The 18,286-nt window shown below is 46.8% G+C and overlaps 1 protein-coding gene across 1 annotated transcript in view; it reads right to left on the bottom strand.

Annotated features, from left to right (window-relative positions):
• Positions 1–18,286, bottom strand: part of PAPPA (pappalysin 1) — a 180,709-nt gene that overhangs the window by 85,316 nt on the left and 77,107 nt on the right. The window contains exons 8-9 of the mRNA XM_074161106.1: positions 2,348–2,476; positions 659–750 (exon numbers count right to left, since the gene is read on the bottom strand). Coding sequence (XP_074017207.1) covers positions 659–750; positions 2,348–2,476 — 221 coding nt within the window. The remainder of the gene's footprint in view (positions 1–658; positions 751–2,347; positions 2,477–18,286) is intronic.

The raw sequence follows: 18,286 nt of genomic DNA, 5'->3' as shown, positions 1-18,286 counted from the left end.
ACCGGTCTCCATTTCCCTTCTCTGCCCCCAGCATTCCTAGAGAGTTTAATAAATATGTAAAGCTCACAACTGCAGCCCTGCTATCCCCGATAGCTCCAGCATCTTCCGGCCATTGTGCTTACAGGTTTTGCTAATCAGAGCAAACCAGGCTTGCAAATGAAATCTGATTAAGTAGTTTTCACCTCTGAAAAAGGGGATTAGATAGACCTTTGATCCTCAGATATTGATTTGCAACTCAAAGGAGGTGTGACCTCAGCTGGACTTGCTTCTGGTCTCAGTCCCTTCCCCTTTCACTCCTCCTCCTGTTTACCAGAAAAAAAAAAATCAGTTCATGTCTTCTCACGTAGCCAGATCTAAAGCCTATTGAAGCCAGTGGAAAACCACCCACTGACTTCAATGGGCTTTGGATCAGTCCCACAATGGCTGACTTAGCCTTAAGTCCTAGCCTGTTTCAAAGCCAGCAGAAGCAATTTCCCATCCAAATGACCAGAAGCTGGGAAGATATGTTCGCCTTTCAAACCTACAAATTCCACCTTTTTTTCTCTCTTCCATGACAACTCTTCAGCTGAAAATGCTGAAAATACTGTGGATTTTTTCCTGCACACTCTGCGTAGAGTTGTTGTCCACCGTGAGCGGAAGGGCTCCGACCCGGACTTACCGATACAATTAAAGGATAACTCCTGCAGGCAGAATAGGGAGCAGCCATCGCCGTTGATCTTATTCATATCATCGCATTCTTCCCCCAAGTCTCTGTGGGCAGGGCACACACATGCAAAAAGGAGTCAGATGGTAAACAGCATCATCCCAACGATTGCTGCAACCCCTCTGCAGAACCCCACAGCCCTGAAATCCAGCACCGCAGCTTTCTGTGCCGACCCTTAAAAATACCTCTCCCTTTCTCCTCCAGCCCCGACTTTCATCATTCCTGGTTCACAAGCTTGCCTGGCCATTCCTCTCCTGCACATGTGGATACCACTTGCTGTTCTCTGATGAGGATATGAGCAACTTCCTTCATAGCTGGTGTGGCTGCAGCTCAGCAGGTGGGGAAAAAGAGAACAGGAATCTCTGAAACTCTTTGTATTAAATCTGGAAGGGCCAGGCTGTGACCCCAGCATGGGAATAACAAGGCATAAAGCCTGGCGCTGGGCTGTTCCAGGTGCCAGCACTGGGAGGAGAACGGTCCACACAGAGAAGGTGATGTGGGGTCGGCGTCCTGCCTTGCACCAGACCCACGGTTGCAGCAGCGTGTGGGGAGAAGAGCACGAACCGGCTGAGAAAGGGGCTGCCACAGCTGCAAGTGGGGCCACAATCAACCAAGCTGTGACACAGCCTGGTTCCTGCTCGCTCCTGAGGCAGCTCAGCTATTGTTCGACGCCTGCTGCAAAGCCACAAGTGATGCTTGAGGAATGTGCAAACATAACAGTAGGAGAAAAGTTATGGAAAGCAAAATTAATCTGTCTTTCTCCACCTCCCTATCCAAGACTGCCCTGGATTCATATGTCTTTTGGTTGTTCTCTTTGATTTCCCTGCCTGTTGGGCCTCATCCTGCAAACACTTGCTGCCAGGTATAGCATCTGACAGAGTTGTACTATGTGATTCCTCATCAGCATTATTTCAAGAAAATAATACTGGCTGGATTAAACACTTGCTTGTTGTTACTTCCATTGTTTAAATAATTAAATTATCTAATGCCAGGAAGCTTGGAAGCAAGGTGGCCTTAAGGGCCAACATAGTAAAAGAATAAACCCTAACATAGTTGTGAATGATTGTTTTACATTCTCAGTGGTCTGGGGATTGGCAGCCAGTGAGAAGGAGGAGCTGATTGAGAACATGCATTTCCCAGCACTCCTCCTCAGAGGCCAAATCTATCACCTCCAAATGCATCCCAGCTCTGGTGCTCGGGCAAACAAGAGGTTGGACCAGGAACCTGGCCCACCATGCGGCAGGGCCATGTGCGAGGACTTCATGTGTAAGGACAGCATCAAAGGCTGCGTGAATTTTTCCAGCACTTACTTTAGCTCCATGTAGGAAATGTCATATCCATGAATAAAAATATGGATACACGAACAAACAGCATAAACAGCGTATAGCGTACTTTCATATCGATCCTGCTGTCTGGACTCCATTATCTGTATCTCTGTCTGTATCTACTGGTGCCAGGATAGCAGGGCCTAAGTTCCAATTAAATGTCATCATCCTGGTAATCATCAAGCACATGAGTCATTAGCTACAGATGAGAGCCGGCCTAAACTGAGGAGACATCAGAGGTCATCAATTCCTTTCTAAGTCTCAGATTCTGGCTGAGGAGATGTGCTCAGATTTATCTGTTTGCTCGCTCCAGACTTACGTTTGGATAATCCCGTCTCCACAGTATCCACTTCCAGAGACATACACGAGCGCGGGGGAAGGCTCGCTCTCCTCTGTCCCGGAAACAACGATGACCTGGTAGGTGTACGTGGTGCTGTCGCTCAGTTCCCTGCAAGACAAAAGGAAATATTAAGCAATTGGTACAACAAAGGCCGTAGCAAAGGGCAGAGAAGGAGGTACTGAAATGGGGGTTGGCTGCCAAAAAAGCAAGTTTTAATTCAATCAGATCCTCAGAATATTCCCGCCTCATTTTGATGGGATTAATTTTTGGTTGGGTGTCTTTTTCCTGTGAGCACCATCAGCGCTACCTACGTCCACGCTTGATTGATGCACAGCTCTGAAATAGGTGCAACTCTTGACTATTTGCTGCTGCAAATCATGCGGTTCGGTGCGTCGCTGCGTACAGCTGTACCCACTGGAGAGACGGCACCACGGCAGCGGATCAGTCCTCACCACGCGCGGTGGGAAAGGGTAAGAGCATCACCGAGAGTCGACAGCGCTGCAGCGTTTGGGAAACCAGCCTGCGCTTTGCTGGCCTTACCCTGGGACACTCCTGCTCCCATCCCTGCACGGCGGGGACAGTGTCACCTGCAAGTCTGGGCCACAGTTCATTTAAGGAACTTAAAATACTCCGTAAACTCCGAGTACTTCCTGAGCTCAACCCACCTGCAGCTGGAGCCACTGGGAATTTGCCTATTGATTTAAGAGAGAATTGGACTGGGGATGTTTCAGTGATAGATAAGTAAGTTATCCACTTCGCATACGGGTATTAAAACACTAGGGTTAAAAAGAAGGTTTTTTCCTCTCCAGGAGAGCACAAAAAATAGGATCCATTCCACAGCACTGGATCACAGTATTAGCACGGAAATACTCACAGAAAGAATTAGCAAACTATTACGTATTTATGCAAAGCCATAATTACCTAAATCCTGTGCATCTGTAAATGGGGAATAATTTTTTACACGCAATACAGAAATCATATAACCCTAATACAAATGTTTAGCTCTTTTACAATGTCTTTTACATTATCAGAACTCAAAACGTTCCACAAAGAAACTCATTACCATTATCCTCATTGTGCCGATTTGTAAAGCCACGGAGTGGCGAAGGCAAAACGATTTGCTCGAAGTCATCAATCAGGCTAATTGCAGAGCCCATAACGCAACCCAGCTCTTTCCTAACCCCCGCCAGTCCTCTGCTGACTACGCTCATATTGCCCCAATTACTGCCAGTAATGTACATGTCTTTTTGTCACAGGAACTTGGTCAAAAAGGATGTATTAATGAGGTGTGTACTACGAAGTGATCTGTCTGCTCCACGAGCCACAGAGCCACTGAAGCAGATACCAATGGACTGTCGTTACTGAAACCTTCATCTTCGTGAAATAAGTATCTCCTTACAACATTCATTAAATTAACAAGCACGACTTAAACTCCAGTATCACACGTTATATTTTACAACAAAGCTGTTTCTCGTGGATACCGTGCCTGCAAAATAACCGTCATTGACGGAACTGCAACGCGCCCAGCAGCGGGATTTGATCCTTGGTCACCACCCCTGATGTGGGGAGTGAAACTCAGCGGGAGGAAAACACCAACGCAACCGGCTTTCTCATTGCTCTTCACCTCATTCCTGTCGGCAACAGCCTGCAGCTCCTGCTAGCTAAACTCGAGAGCTCACGTAGCACAAACAACATCTTAATTCACCTACAGATTGGAGAGATACCAACCCAGATACTGGTAAGAGTGTTTATTCAATTCAAGTGAAAAATTTCAAACTTCTGCCCTTGGGACCTGTTTAACACAACTGTTTTAAAAAAAATCAACAACATTATAGGAAGTAACTTAAGTAGCCAAACATACACTGATGGTTTCCTCTAGATTTCACTCCCGGATAAATCCACTTATTAAGACAGGAAGCTTCTGATATATACTGATGAAATCAAAGCAGAGGCAAGCTTTGATTATTAAAGAGCAGTTATTTCTCAAGTTCTTTCTCAAAACCATTCGTAAAATATTTAAGATTAACAAGTATACTTGCAGAAATGTGGATTTTGTCACTGGGGATCTGCTAACCACAAAAAAGGTTCAATTCTTAGAAAAGACTGTTAACAAATGAACAGTTTGGGCAGCTATAACAGCTACAAAATAAATAAATCCACACTGCTTCCTGATGCGCTGAGATCACAAGCGCGAGTGCAAAATAGTACTTCTCAGATTCTGATCTTTTTTTCTGCAGTTTCCACCAAGACCCACAGGTGATGGGCAGGGATTCGGCCAAGAGCAGAAAGTGTGTCTCCACGAGCGTGTTTTCATGTGTGGGAGTGTTTGTGTGTGCTTGTGTGTACATGTAAGCAATGGGAAAACAGGAAAAGTTCACATTTGTTTATGTACAGGGCGGGAAGTTGGCAGAACAGAATGGAAGAAGACATAGTACTAAATTCAGCACGGGAGAGAATATGGTGTTCATGAATTATTAGGTGACTGGAGATGAATGCGTATGTGGGTGAAGAAGACAGAAAACTGGAACTCAAAGTTATTAGGTGGGGAGAACTCTGGCATATTTAACTGTACGGACTGTGAATGCAAAGCTGTGACTGGGGAGAGACCCTGTGGACGTCGGAGGGTGACGGCTGGCGTTGTGGCACTGGGCTTGGGTCTAATCCTGTCACCTGCCAAGCACCAGTGAGGGGAGATCGCCAACTGCAGCCTCAAAAATGAAAAACTCTTGGAGAAGTGATATGTCCTAACAGGCCTTATAGTTTAGTGACAGGGAAAAAAAAGGTCATTTCTTCTCTAGAATAAAATGTGAACAAAATACCTGACTTCTCACACATCCATTTAGGTATTTGCACAGCCCGGCATCCCTTACTTCTACACAGCTTGGGTACAAGACAGCTTTGAAGTTATTTATGCTCACAATACCCCATGAGCTATGAATCTAATATCCTCATCTTAGGTTAAAATACAGAGAAAAGGAAGACAAATACCAAGAGACACATGGTGCCTATGAGACACAAAGCCAGGACCAGGGGCCAGCTCTCCAGTTCCACACCGCTGCCGTGGGGCCAATCCTCCCCATCCTCATCCCGGTCCCCTTTGGGACAGCCCAGTTGAGAGGGACCTGGAGCCTCACAACCTTCCCCATGCCAGGGATGGCAGAGAAGTCCCAGGGTGTCATCCCCAGAGCAGCACCAACAACCAGCCATGCCCAGAGGAGAAGAGAAACAGGAGCCCGTGTGCTCCAGAGGTGCCCTCCAGCATCAAGCAATGAGAGCTGGAGATGTGCTTCGGCTGGAGCACCACAAAGCCACCTGAGAAACTCAAAACTCAAGCCATGGAGCTTTAAGCTCACCCTGGCCTGATCCAACTAGTGGCAAAAACCTGATTGCAGCCGATGCCTGGATGTGGCATTTCACAAGTCTCAACAACTGGAACTTGAGATACTTCTGTCCTCCTGAACTGTTAAATATATCGTATCGGCAGCAACTGAGAGCTTTGGCATTCCTTCACAGTACCCACATTTGGGAAATATATAGCTTCTAAAGGGATGATACGTGCAATACTTCGGGCAGTAATCCAGTACCATAGTGAGGGAGGGAGAAACACAGGAACCAAGGGGGAAAAATAAACAAAAAAAGAATTTATTCTCTCCGATATAGTTATGGGGCTCCAAGGTCGATGTTAGAGATTGTATCTGGAGATGTCAGCAAGAGAAGCTCTGCTCCAAGTGGTGATAAAAATGAGATTTTTGACCATTTATTTTCTCTCCTGCCTTCCCTGGGAGCTGATGGCACACTAACAGCAATAATGTGCTCTTTCCAGTCTGCTGTCAGGCGGGTCGGACACACGCCGGCTTCCTACGACGGTACTTAAGGAAGTGAGACAGAAGAACATCTTTAACATTAAGGATGTGAACAAACACTCCTTTAAATTTATATCTATGGTCTTTTAATGACCTTTTCGAGAACTGAGTAAGCCGCATTGATCGCTGCAGCTTCCGCCCGTGGGGAGGCAGTCTTATTAAAAAGCAATGACTCAAGCCCTCTGCTTAGAGGGGGAATTAGGACGTGCCGTGTGAAATACCACGAGGGCAACTTTCCTGTCTGCTGTGGCGAGTGACGGATCCAGGGTCAGAAATATAAAACCTTCTTAATTCTTTTCCTGTTTTTACTGGGGAGGCTGGGCAGTTGAGTTAATCTTGCTGTGTCCCCCAGGCAAGGGACCTCTGCTTTCAGTTTGGGTGTTCCTGGTAAAACTTACGGGAAAAATTATACCTCTGGGAAGTCGTTTTCTACTCAGACCAAGGTGGGTTTAAAGGATCATTGAATTTACAGAAGCAACGCGCATGCCCTCGAGTGCCAGCAGAGCTGCAAGGGCTGAGACTGCCCCGGCCACTTCTGTGCCCACGGTGGGGCTTCAGCAGCTGAGGACACACGCTCAAGATGCAGTGAAAACATCAAGGGAAAGCAAACATCTCTCCCTACTACAACGGCATATATGTTTTTCCTACTACAAATAACAGCAGGGAGGGTTTTTATACAGCAAAGACTTGTTTCCAACAAAATTGAAAATATCCTTAAGGCTGATCCCTGCTTCTGCCCTATGAAAATACAAATGGCCAGAAAGCAATGAAAGCAGACAGCGTTCCTGTTATTCAAGGACAAGATGACAGAGTCTTAGGCATCCCCAATTAAATTATGGCTGTCACAGGCAATGTCATGTGAAACAGGCAAATCCCACACCTCAAGTGTCCTCATGAAGGACCCATCTTTCTTTGACCTTAAATAGCCACCAAACTCTTGAGCCAAAAGACAACATTTCCCGGTAAGCTCTCCACAGCCCAGAACGAGCCCTGGTCTACCAGCAATGTCCCCATTTCCCTCTAACACTGTCACCTCTGCTCCTCTTCACCAGCAAGGAAGCCTTGCGGAGCAAAAAAGGAAAGCTGCTGGCAGCAAACAGCAGCGACCCCACATCTTCACTTGTTGCAACGCTTTGGATTAGCTGCTCAAGGTGGAGTTGATACAACCACACATGGAAGAGCCGAAGGTCTATACCATCACCTGTCCCGTTCTCCGCAGCCTGGAGCTCTCCAGTCCATCCCCATATGCTGCTCACAGCCACCAAAACACCCAACATCACTTACAGAGGTCCTGAAATACCCCAAATGTCCACTAACTCAGTGAAGCACTGCATCGCTCAGATGTGTTTAGAGCCTCCCAGTGCCGGGCACCGAACCAGGGCTCAAAGCTTCTAGATCGGAGGAACCTTTCATTGGTGCTTAGAGAGCGGGTCATAGAATCATAGAATGGTTTAGGTTAGAAGTGACCTTAAAGATCATCCAGCTCCAACCCCCTGCCCTGGGCAGGGACACCTCCCACTAGACTAGATTGCTCAAAGAGCCCTGTCCAACCTGGCCTTGAACCCCTCCAGGGATGGGGCAGCCACAGCTTCTCTGGGCAACCTGGGCCAGGGTCTCACCACCCTCCCAGCAAACAATTTCTTTCTGAGATTTCATCTATATCTCCCCTCTTCCAGTTTAAAACCGCCCCCCCTCATCCTATGGCTCCCCTCCCTGATCAAGAGTCCCTCCCCATCTCTCCTGTAGCCCCCTTCAAGTACTGGAAGGCCGTTATAAGGTCTCCCTGGAGCCCTCTCTTCTCCAGGCTGAACCCCCCCAACTCTCCCAGCCCGTCATTGAACTGTGCTGGGTTTTACCCCTCAGCAATGCCACCGGGGTGTCTGTAGGCTCCCCCATCCTCAGGTGCTCCAAAAGCAATTGATAAAGAGTAACCCGGGGATGAGGTCGCTTTAGGACAACCCTGCTTGGATCTGCTCCCCAACTCCCATCCTTTTTCCTGCATGGCCATTGACTGTACAAATATGACCGTTTTCTTCTTTTATCTCCTCTCTCGCACACGCTCCCCCTTGCCTTGCCTTTTCTTCTTTTAATAAAAATGGCATGAGAAGCACGGCAGAAGATAATGAAGAGAATTCCTGCCCGGCTCTGCAGTTGGGAGAGAGGAGGGACGGGATGCTGTAAACAAAACAAGGACGTCAAAAATCCCGAGCTCTTGCGACGGGCTGTTTTTTCAGCTGCGGGCCGATCTCCGGCTGTTTGGATAAGCCCAGCCACATGGCAGGTGCAAAGGCCTCAAAACAAGTCTCCAGCCTCTCTCCCAGCCACCGAGCTGACTCAGAAGACACAAATGCCGAGGAAGCGGCCTTGGAGAGGCTTGTCTCCCTATCCATGATGAGATAGGTCTCAGCAGGGCCGGTGGCTTTGCTCTGTGCCATCCAGCTTTTTTATTATTTATTTGTTTACAAGCAAATTAAAACAGGGTAGCTGAAGTACTAAAGAATACTCATGGGTTGGATGGGAGAGTGGGGACTCTACGGTGGATTTCTGCTCCCAAACCCAGCTTAAACCCAAACTGGGTATTTCTGAGGAAGAATGACCTGAGCAGACCATCTCAGCTGAACACTTGGTGGGGTGCGGTTTGTACCATGAGGTGGCTTTGCTCTCTGAAGCCCCAAGTGTCACCATTCAAAGCAGTGGCACCAAGACAATGCCCACACTCAACTTTTGCTTCTGACTGTATCAGGAAGGTATTTCTACCAACACCTAAACCAACCACCTTACTCATTCATGCAATACTCTGGCAGGGGGTTGGACTAGATGATCTCCAGAGGTCTCTTCCAACCCTTATCATTCTGTGATTCTGCAATACCACGGAGGCCCCACATAATTGAGATCAAAGTCAAAGTTTGAGGGATCCAATGTATTAGGAAAAAGGAAGTATCTTTTGCTCCACGAAATACTTCTACGAACCAAAGTCACCACCAACTCTCATAATCACCAACAAGATCAAAACAGGCAGTTAATCTCCAGCTCTGCTCTCGCTCACGCTGGTGTAAATCTCAAGTAACTTTAGAGGCTTCAGCAAAATACTGCAGGTTTAAATCACTGCAACTGCTTACGTGTTCCCCTGAGCTGCAAACACATGCATTTGCTGCTCCGACCAGCTCCCTCCCTGGACGAGATGCCCTGGCACAGGACAACACGTCTGGCTGCAGCACCTCTGCTCTGAAACCCAGCACCTGATTAGGACCTTAAACACGTTTGGTTTTGAACATTTCTTCTTTACACAGACTGCTTTCTTCTGTCCTTTGTGCAAGAACCATAAGTTTTTTAAGTGGCAAACATACAGATATATATGCAACTGATTAACTCCAGCAGCCTTTGATATAATTGTCCAAGTATTTGCCCTGGTACCAATTTAAAACACAGTAGCACGTTTAATATAAAACAAAGTTTGCAGCCAAGGCCTTAAAGATATTTCTTCGTTTTTCTCAAAAGAAAAAAAAAAAAAAGTCAAGGCACAATTTCCTACTTTCATGTTTAAAGAACAACAACAGAAATTATGAATTTTTAAGGTGGGTGATAGAAATGGAGGATCTAAATGAGGTTGGGTTACAAATCCTGGGATAAAGTAAACCCTGGAGGCCCAGGGCCTCACATGGGTGTTTGTCCTAGACAGGCAATTTCACGGCAGCACACAGGTTAAGTGTCGGAGCACCTGGTTGCTATTAGAAGCAGGGAAGGAGGGGGAAAATCTGTTGTGTTTGCTTCTCCGCCGCTGCCATCAGACCCCAGGCTGAGATGGGAGCGCTCCTCAACATGAAGCTCAGATGTGGCCACCACAGGAGGGAAGGCTGTTACGCTGTGACTGAGGAAGGAAAGATCTGGGACACGAAATGCAGAAAGGCCTATTCCCGACCGGTGGAAGCCAGCATTTCTCTGTTGATTTCAAGGGAATGGTGCCAGTATCCACCACCTGAGGACAGTGCTCTGGCGTACTGGCGAGGCAGGGAGAAAACAGTAACACAACCAGCAGGCAGGTTAGGACAGGTTAATTGCTCTAAAGGCCATCATCGTCACTGGCGAACCTTTGCCTGTTGCATCGTGCCTCTGGATGAGCACTGCCCGATTGATTACTCACACCGCTAACGACATCCTGGTTGTGCTGCGGCTTCTCCGTGCAGGTCCACCAGTGGAAGCATCCATGCAGGCTCCAGTGCTGGTTTGGACCACACCACAAGACAAACCCCGCACAGGGTCTGGGACCCCCACAACCATCTCTCAGCTTTCGCATGGTGATCATTCACTGCTGGGGCTGGGACCATTTCGGTTGGTACCCTCTTTGCCAGGCTTGGCTCTCCCTGTGGGCAGAAGGCTCTTCCCAATTTAGGGTCATCAACTTGGCAGAATAACGTTCTTCAGCTTCTCTGAATCCAGACCTGACCTCTAGGATTTCCTTTCAACAGGCCAGAGCCAAAACTCGATTTTCAGAACTTAATACCCTCCCGTTTCCATGTAATCCCACCAAAATGGTAAACAGAGCCATGGGAGCAGCCACTCGCAGTGCCTGATCCAAAGGCTCCTGAAGCCAGTGGAAGTTATTACGTGCATTTTCAGTAGGGCTTAGATCGGGCCCCAAGCGAACACAGATGTTTGCAGTTTTCTCTGGTTTCACCTCCAGCGTCCCTCCTTGCCGAAACTCCGCTTTGGAGGGTGAGGGCGCGGGGGCTGTGGCACGGGAGGAGGGAGGGAGCCCCTACGGACGTGTCGCATTTGTGGCCGAGAGTCGTATGTGCTCTCACGCACGCCGCAGAGCAGAGCACAGCGCGATGGGCGAGGAGATGAGGTGACTATTCCAAAGGAACATTTTGTCATTTCCCTCCTTAGGGGCTCTGTGTTTTGCCTTAAGCCACTTCAGATTATGAGAAATCCTACTAGCTGGTCTCCAGTGGGATCTTTAATGGTTTAATAACTGAACATTACTGAACATATTTCCACTAGCCTCTTTCTAAAATCCCATCATGAGCTAATTTCCTCTATTGTCATTACATCTGCAACTGGTCTTACATTTTAAAAAAATCTGTACCACTGTGAATAAATGATCTGGTTTACTGCACTGAGCTCTCAGGGCCAGTATTTTTAGTAGTGGCTGATAATTGGGGGTGTCCAATTCCAGGCGCCCTCTCTGGGGTCCAATTTGCAGAGAAGAATGAGCTTTATTTCCCCCTTGCCCTTCCTATCACAAAAAAGCTCCAGGAAGATGCTGGAATTGGGGCATCAGCACAGAGATGCCTGATGTCACTGTATATTTAAGAAGATCCTGGCCAGGAAGACTAAGACCAAGTCTGGATGAATCAATCCCACGATGGATGGGTGCCATGCAATGCTACACCTAAAAGGCTTCTGTCTTGTCTCTCGCTGGATCCAACAAGGTCCTAAGGACAGCACAGGGATTTTAGTGCTACTGCAGTGCTGCTTTCAAAGACTTGCCTGTTTGAGCGCAGCTCCAAATTTAACAGGGACTTGGAATTTATTTCTGAGGAAAGTATATTAAAATAAAATGCCCAGGAAATGATCAGGCCAAAAGTTCAGTAAAAGTAGCCGAAAAAAGCTGTACTGGCTGACACTGCTGATAAAAAGGTAGGTAACACATTTCTGCTTCTTCTGCGGTATTTGAGGCTCACTCCAAGTTTTACAAGAGAGTTATTTTTAAATTGTTGCATAACACGTCTGTCCAATATTTCTTTCCTCAATCAAGCAAAGAAAATGCATTTGTTATTCCTGGGAGATTTCTGGTGCTTCTTATCTTATTTAGAGCCCAAAATAAAGATGCACACAAGAAGGCAAACATCAGAGAGAAATTATTATCCATGAGATAATGCACAGCCTAATTTACCACATATCTCAGACTGTTTCACCTGCAATAAATTATTTTGCCCAGCAGGAAAAGTCCCGTTTGACCTTCATATTTTTTTTTTTTAATCCTGCAGCTGAAAACTCTGCTACAACTTCTAGGTCGCGAGTTCAAATTCCACGCTGGCTGGGAGTGATTAAATATATCAATTTCTAATAGTATCTATTTGGTTAATAATAGGGCAGCAGTTAACGTTCACTTTTTCAGGGACATTCGCACACAGCCAAGTTGTAGTCTACGGATCCCATCTCTCCATGTATCGCCCAAGAGGCACATTGGAGATGTGGATCCAGTGTAGTCCCTGGGGAGCCCCTGGCTGGGGCAGAGCCGATCCTGAAGCACAGTGTTATTCCCCAAAAGGGCCAGTCCCTCTTTCCTGGCTCTTCCCATGCTCTCGAGTCATTTCTCTGAGAGAGAAGGGTTCATTCAGAGCAATCCCACCCTTCCAAGATACACCAGGGCTGAAAAAATTCCTCTGGGCTGCCCTGTCTTGGGATCACAAGCCCATAAAGATACAAACCTGCTTTTACTACCTCATTCTTGCATCATGTGCGGCCGAGCCAGAACAGGAGCTACAAATTCTGTCAAGTGCCAGCTCTAGTTACAGCCTTACATAAGAAACCGCAACAGCGAAGAATCACAAATCTATCACTACAGCTGGCACCAAATGGCATCTTTGCACAGGCTTAGCAGAAAAGCTGCCTACTGAATGGGCACAGACCCGCAAATTGTTCCTTTCTCTTCTCCGGGGCAGGGTGAAGGCAATTTGGCAGAGGGTGGTAAGGGAAAAAATTGCTCTACCGGTTCTGTGTGTGGGGTCAGGAAGCAGGTTTTATTCTTTCGCAAAGATAACCTGGCACCTTTAACGAAGAAAGCAAGAAAGAAGGAAAGCCATCAGGATGTGGCTTCCAGCTGTCAAGTCCCATCAGCCAGGAGGAGATGTACAATCCCTGAGAGCAGCGGCACTGCTGGCCTCTAACACTTAATTGGGAGCTTTTTGAAAGAAGGCACCTGGCGTATTTCTTCTGTAAAACGCCCGGCACGCTACTGGCAGCTATAAATAATAACAACCGCTACCTCGGTATTTAGCAGCACAGCATATGTGAAGGAAAGATGTGGGAACAGGAGACGGAGAAGCAGTTTTCCTCCTCCTGGCTTAGTAAGCTCTCGGCATAGAGCAGGGGTACACGCTCCTACCTGGCACAGGGAGCGGAATCCATCATCCCTGCTGCCCCCCTGCCCGCTCCCAGCTCCCTGCTGCCAGCCAGAGGCGAGGTCACACTGTTTGGGAAAGGGAAGAACCTCCCCAGGGTGATGCTGGCAATGAAGATGCTGGGTGGAGAACTCTCTAGCCCACCAGCACTTCGCGTCCATTAGGGGCAGATGAGACTATGACCAGTTTCCTGCTCTTGGAAGGGAAGGTGTGGGACAGGCACTCATCCCGTATTTCTCTGTTCTTTCACCATGGGAAGTTTCCAGGTTCTTTAAGCAGAAAGAAGAGGGCAATCAATGCTGGCCACATGAGGAAGGAGCTGACGATGCAGCCAAGGCCAGAGAGGGCCTCGGAGGGACATGAAGATGGAGGATGCTTGCTATGGATCACCAGCACCTCTTCTCAGCTCCGGGGCTGCTGTGATGTCCTACACCAGCTGATGATTAAACTTTGCCAAAACTGACCACAGGCAGCTCCAATAGACTCAAAGCTCTTCGCTGACACGTGGAGGCTTTCAGACAGTGAAATCCGCTAATCCACCTGGGAAACTAAGGTCAGGGAGGAACAACTGAAACATCCAGCGTAGGGCAACAAAGATGATTGAGGGATTGGAGCATCTCCCTTATGAGGAAAGGCTGAGAGAGCTGGGACTCTTTAGCCTGGAGAAGAGAAGGCTGAGGGGAGACCTTATTATTGCTTATAAGTATCTAAAGGGCAGTTTGAGGGAGGATGGAGCCAGACTCTTTTCAGTGGTTCCCAGTGACAGGACAAGGGGCAACGGGCACAAGCTGGAACACGGGAAGTTTCACTCAAATATGAGGAAGAACTTCTTTCCGGTGAGGGTGGCAGAGCCCTGGAACAGCCTGCCCAGGGAGGTCGTGGAGTCCCCTTCTCTGGAGATTTTCAAGACCCACCTGAGTGATGTGCTCTGGGCAACCCTGCTTTGGCAGGGGAGTTGGACTAGATGATCTCTGGAAGGTCCCTTCCAACTCCAGCGATTCCGTGATTCTGTGATTTACTCCTTAATGCAAGGACTCTGGGTGAACAACTAGGCACGAACTAGCAGTGCTAGTACTGAAACTGGAAATTGTAGGAGTAAGAGAAACCTGGTGGGACAGAAGGGTGTTTGCTTCTTGGGAAAGCTCAACATAGCTCTGTCCATGCAGCTCTGCTAATGATAGGGAACCTCTTAGGAATGAGCAAGAAAGCAAGAATAAGAGTAAATCTGTTCACGTTGAAGCTTGGTAAAAGTGTTTTTACCGGAAATGAGCTGTAAACTTTCATATGGATGCAGATAGGGATCTCTAATATATTATCAGAAAGAGAAATAACATGGAGAATTGTGTAATTATGGGAAAGAAACCTCCTAGATGCAGACTAGAGAACAAATGCTTCCAATAACGGCAGGTCTCTGGTACCGCTAGGAGTGAGATCAGGCATCAAGTACTCAGTGACTCAACAAGAGATGACACTATTTCGCACTTATTTCTAGCAGCTGTAATAGGTTGGATTGAAAGAGAAATTTGAATAGAAATGGAATTCTGTCTTTCACTTTGAGGTTAACTATCAAACCTTTCCTGCAAAGAAAGATCCAACCCCCAAAAGTCAAGTATCCACAGACAATACAGAATTGGTAAATAGGCTCAGTCAATGCAGAGAAAGATGGAGTTATAATGTAAAAATGACTAATTTACAGGAGTGGATGTCTCGAAAAGGTGCATATGTTGGTATAAGACAATATCATGCCTGTAGGACCAAGAAATTCAGAATAAGTGGGAGCTCTTCATTGCAAGTGAGAGGGGAAGAAGCAGTTGGTTGTATTTATTCAATTGCAAGACAACTATGAAGCATCAATGGGACGTATCCACAAGAGAAGCATACGAGGTCCTTGCCACATCAAGGGAAGGCATTTCCAGGGTAGCTTGGTAAGTATTCATGCACATGGACATCTGGAATACCGTACACAGTCCTAAAGCTTGTTGGGAATCCAGATGTGTAGCATACCGATACCAAACGGACAACCTAGCAGCTCTTGCAGATAAATCTGGGCACGTAAAGTGCTTTCTTAACATTTCAGTCCTGTCTTAGATACTCCCCGGTATTTCCTGGCATATCAAGAGAGGTTTGGCATGGTAACTGTGGAGGAGGGGTGAGCAGAAGATGGTGATAATATGGACTTCAGCTTTTGGTGTTGGGAGAACATCCACCCAGCGATCTGTATCTTGTTTGGGTGGAAATATGGTGTTAATTATCATCATGACAGATGGATCTGGCAATTCATTTCAGCTGCTTTAGATCATACATTCCTCTGGCTGGTAGACCTTCAGAAAATAGAGAAATAGATCTTCAAGATGAAGGAAGGAATGCCATAATAAGGACAGATGTTGCCATGATATTTTAGTGTTGCATTCAGCAGGGACTTTGGTTTACATATCATCATTGTGATGTTCATATTTTTCCAGTCCTGTGTTCAGCTGGGCCTGTGTCATGTAAACCCAGTCTTCTTGTTGAGTTCAGGGGCTGAAAGGCACACCTACAATTGGCTGTAATGAATTATTGCTCATTACGAGTAGCCACCGCTGGTTCTCCAGCCTCTCTGCTTGTTCATACTTGGTAGGAATTTACCAAGTATTTCATATACATTCAGACTGGGTTTTGTCTCCTTCAACTACTCATCACCTGGGGTTTCTGACTAGTCACTTATCACATGGCCTTCTGACTGGATACCGGTAACTAATGGCAAATGCATCAATAATGCCCATTTTGAAACAAACAATCGCTCTGGGTAAAGCACGTGAAATGCTAAGGACCCACAACCAGCGCCGCAGCAGCCCTCCAGCGACCTGCAAGCTTCAAGATGGCACTTTCTCAGTCATTCTGCAGTCACTCCATGGAGCCCTAGTGAGATCTGCACTCCACCATCTCAGGTGGGGAGTTAAAACACAGTAAATGACATGGACTTTACAAGCTTAGCACTGAATGGAACTCCTGATTCTAACAAAGTCTTTTAAATGTTGTACTTGTTTAAATAACAACTATACACATACAACAACCAGTCCCTTCCAACAATTACCAAGCAACATAAAAGGTTTAGCCATAGGACAAAGATATAGCCAAAACTGAGAAGAAAAACATATTCCCTATATAAGAAAATCCACTGTTCTCTCTCAGCCTCCCTTTTTTCTTTCTTTTTCAAGTACAACTGCAAGATCTCTAGGTGTCACTTGGGTACTAAAGCTCTCGCCAGTGTAGGAATGGCTCAGATGAGTATCTCACAGGACAGCATACTTGCTTCTTAGTGACGTTCCGCTCTGCACAACCAAAACTCGTACCAGGGCTTCGTGCTGGGATTCTTTCTAAGGCTATTTCAGTCAATGCCTTTGTCTTCAAAAAGCCCACAGGTTAACACCACAAAGGTGACCTGATCCATCGCCATCAATGACGTTTTGAGGTTTCCTACAAAGTCTGTGGCAGAAAAGTTGGGAAAATTTCCAATTCTAGGAAACTTTTCCAGTTATTCTGACAACTTGCCAAAACTAACCTCGGCGTCTCCCGGCTTAGATCTGGCCAGCAAACCCGGCTGCTCACAAATTCGGCTACTGAAAGCACAACGGGGAACACGGGCTGCTCACTTCAGACCGTCCCCATAGGACTGACACCTAACTGTCCCCGTGACACCCTCAGGAGAGCATCTCGTTGTGGGCTCTCTCTTCTCACTGAGCTCTTAAAAAAAAAAATCAGTGGTTGCTACAAACAAATGCAAAGGCAACGATTATTTTCCAACTGCAACAACGTGAGCATAAAAGCAGGATAGTAAGGGCAAAGTGAGGGCAAAACAATTACCACATCCACCATTGTGACTCTCTCGCACGTTGTTTCTAGAGAACAGGCAGAGTGCAACCCTCTACGTAAGAGCACAGTCCAAACTTTGGATTGAATTGTGAGCTGAGACTTTGAGATTTGCAGATGAGGCTCCTTCCTTATCGCGGGCTGCGGTGTGAAGACTCAGCAGTTCTGTGCTGCACCTGGCCTGACCTCTTTTCTTTCCCCACTGATTTATTTAGCTTTCTGCTCTCTTCCTGAGCTCCGACTCTCATTTTGTATCACAGATACCAGCAGTTCTGGCTGATCGTACTCAGTGGAATTGAGTGTGTCTTGCCTGGTCTCTGGAACGTCCAAGGATAAGGTCCTGTCCCTTAGAGATGTTTGTTACCCTCAGCCAAGAGCCGAGATTAAAATTCAGCTGGAGCACAGAAGGTCTGGTGTTATTTTGCATTTCTTAATAAAAGGTTTCCCCTGTTGTAGTTATTTACTCTACTCTGTGGAGCACCCAGTGCTGACTAGGCAAGGGCTATCCATTAAAGGCTGTCTCTCCTCTCAGCTTAAAGAGAAGTTCCCTCTCTTTGATGGGAAGAAGGTAGGAGAAATTAATTTTTCTTTCAGCATCGCCACACCTGGGGAAAGGATCTTGCTCAGAGATAACAGTGCAAGCAAATATTTTCTTTGGGAGAAAAAGAGAAAGCGAAGATCAAGGTCAGAGGAGGCAAGAGTAAAGATATGTGACTGCCTCCAAAATAACCTTCCATAGAACATGTGGGGGTGTCATTTTATTTAATATGGAAAACATGCAAAAGCATAAAGGAGGGGTAACTGGCTTGGGGCTTACAGAGAGATAAAGGGGCTGCAAGGTCTGGTTGCACAGATATGCTGAATTCCGGCTGTACAGAACGAGACAGGCAGATGCGAACAGGTCGAGAGAGACTGCATTTACCCCGACACACACATATACATGGGACCAGAGCCCAACACCTCTGACTTCCCTGAAGCATCTCCCCTTCCCTCCTCCTTACGGAGGATAAGGGCTGTAGCTACTCTTTGCACAAGGTGCTAATGGAAAAGTCATCTTGCTTTTGCCTCTACCGCATAAC

Source organism: Numenius arquata, chromosome 19, assembly GCF_964106895.1.
Source record: "Numenius arquata chromosome 19, bNumArq3.hap1.1, whole genome shotgun sequence".
Taxonomy (NCBI): domain Eukaryota; kingdom Metazoa; phylum Chordata; class Aves; order Charadriiformes; family Scolopacidae; genus Numenius; species Numenius arquata.
Note: the sequence above shows the minus strand (reverse complement) of the source record. Positions and strands in the feature narration are given on the sequence as shown.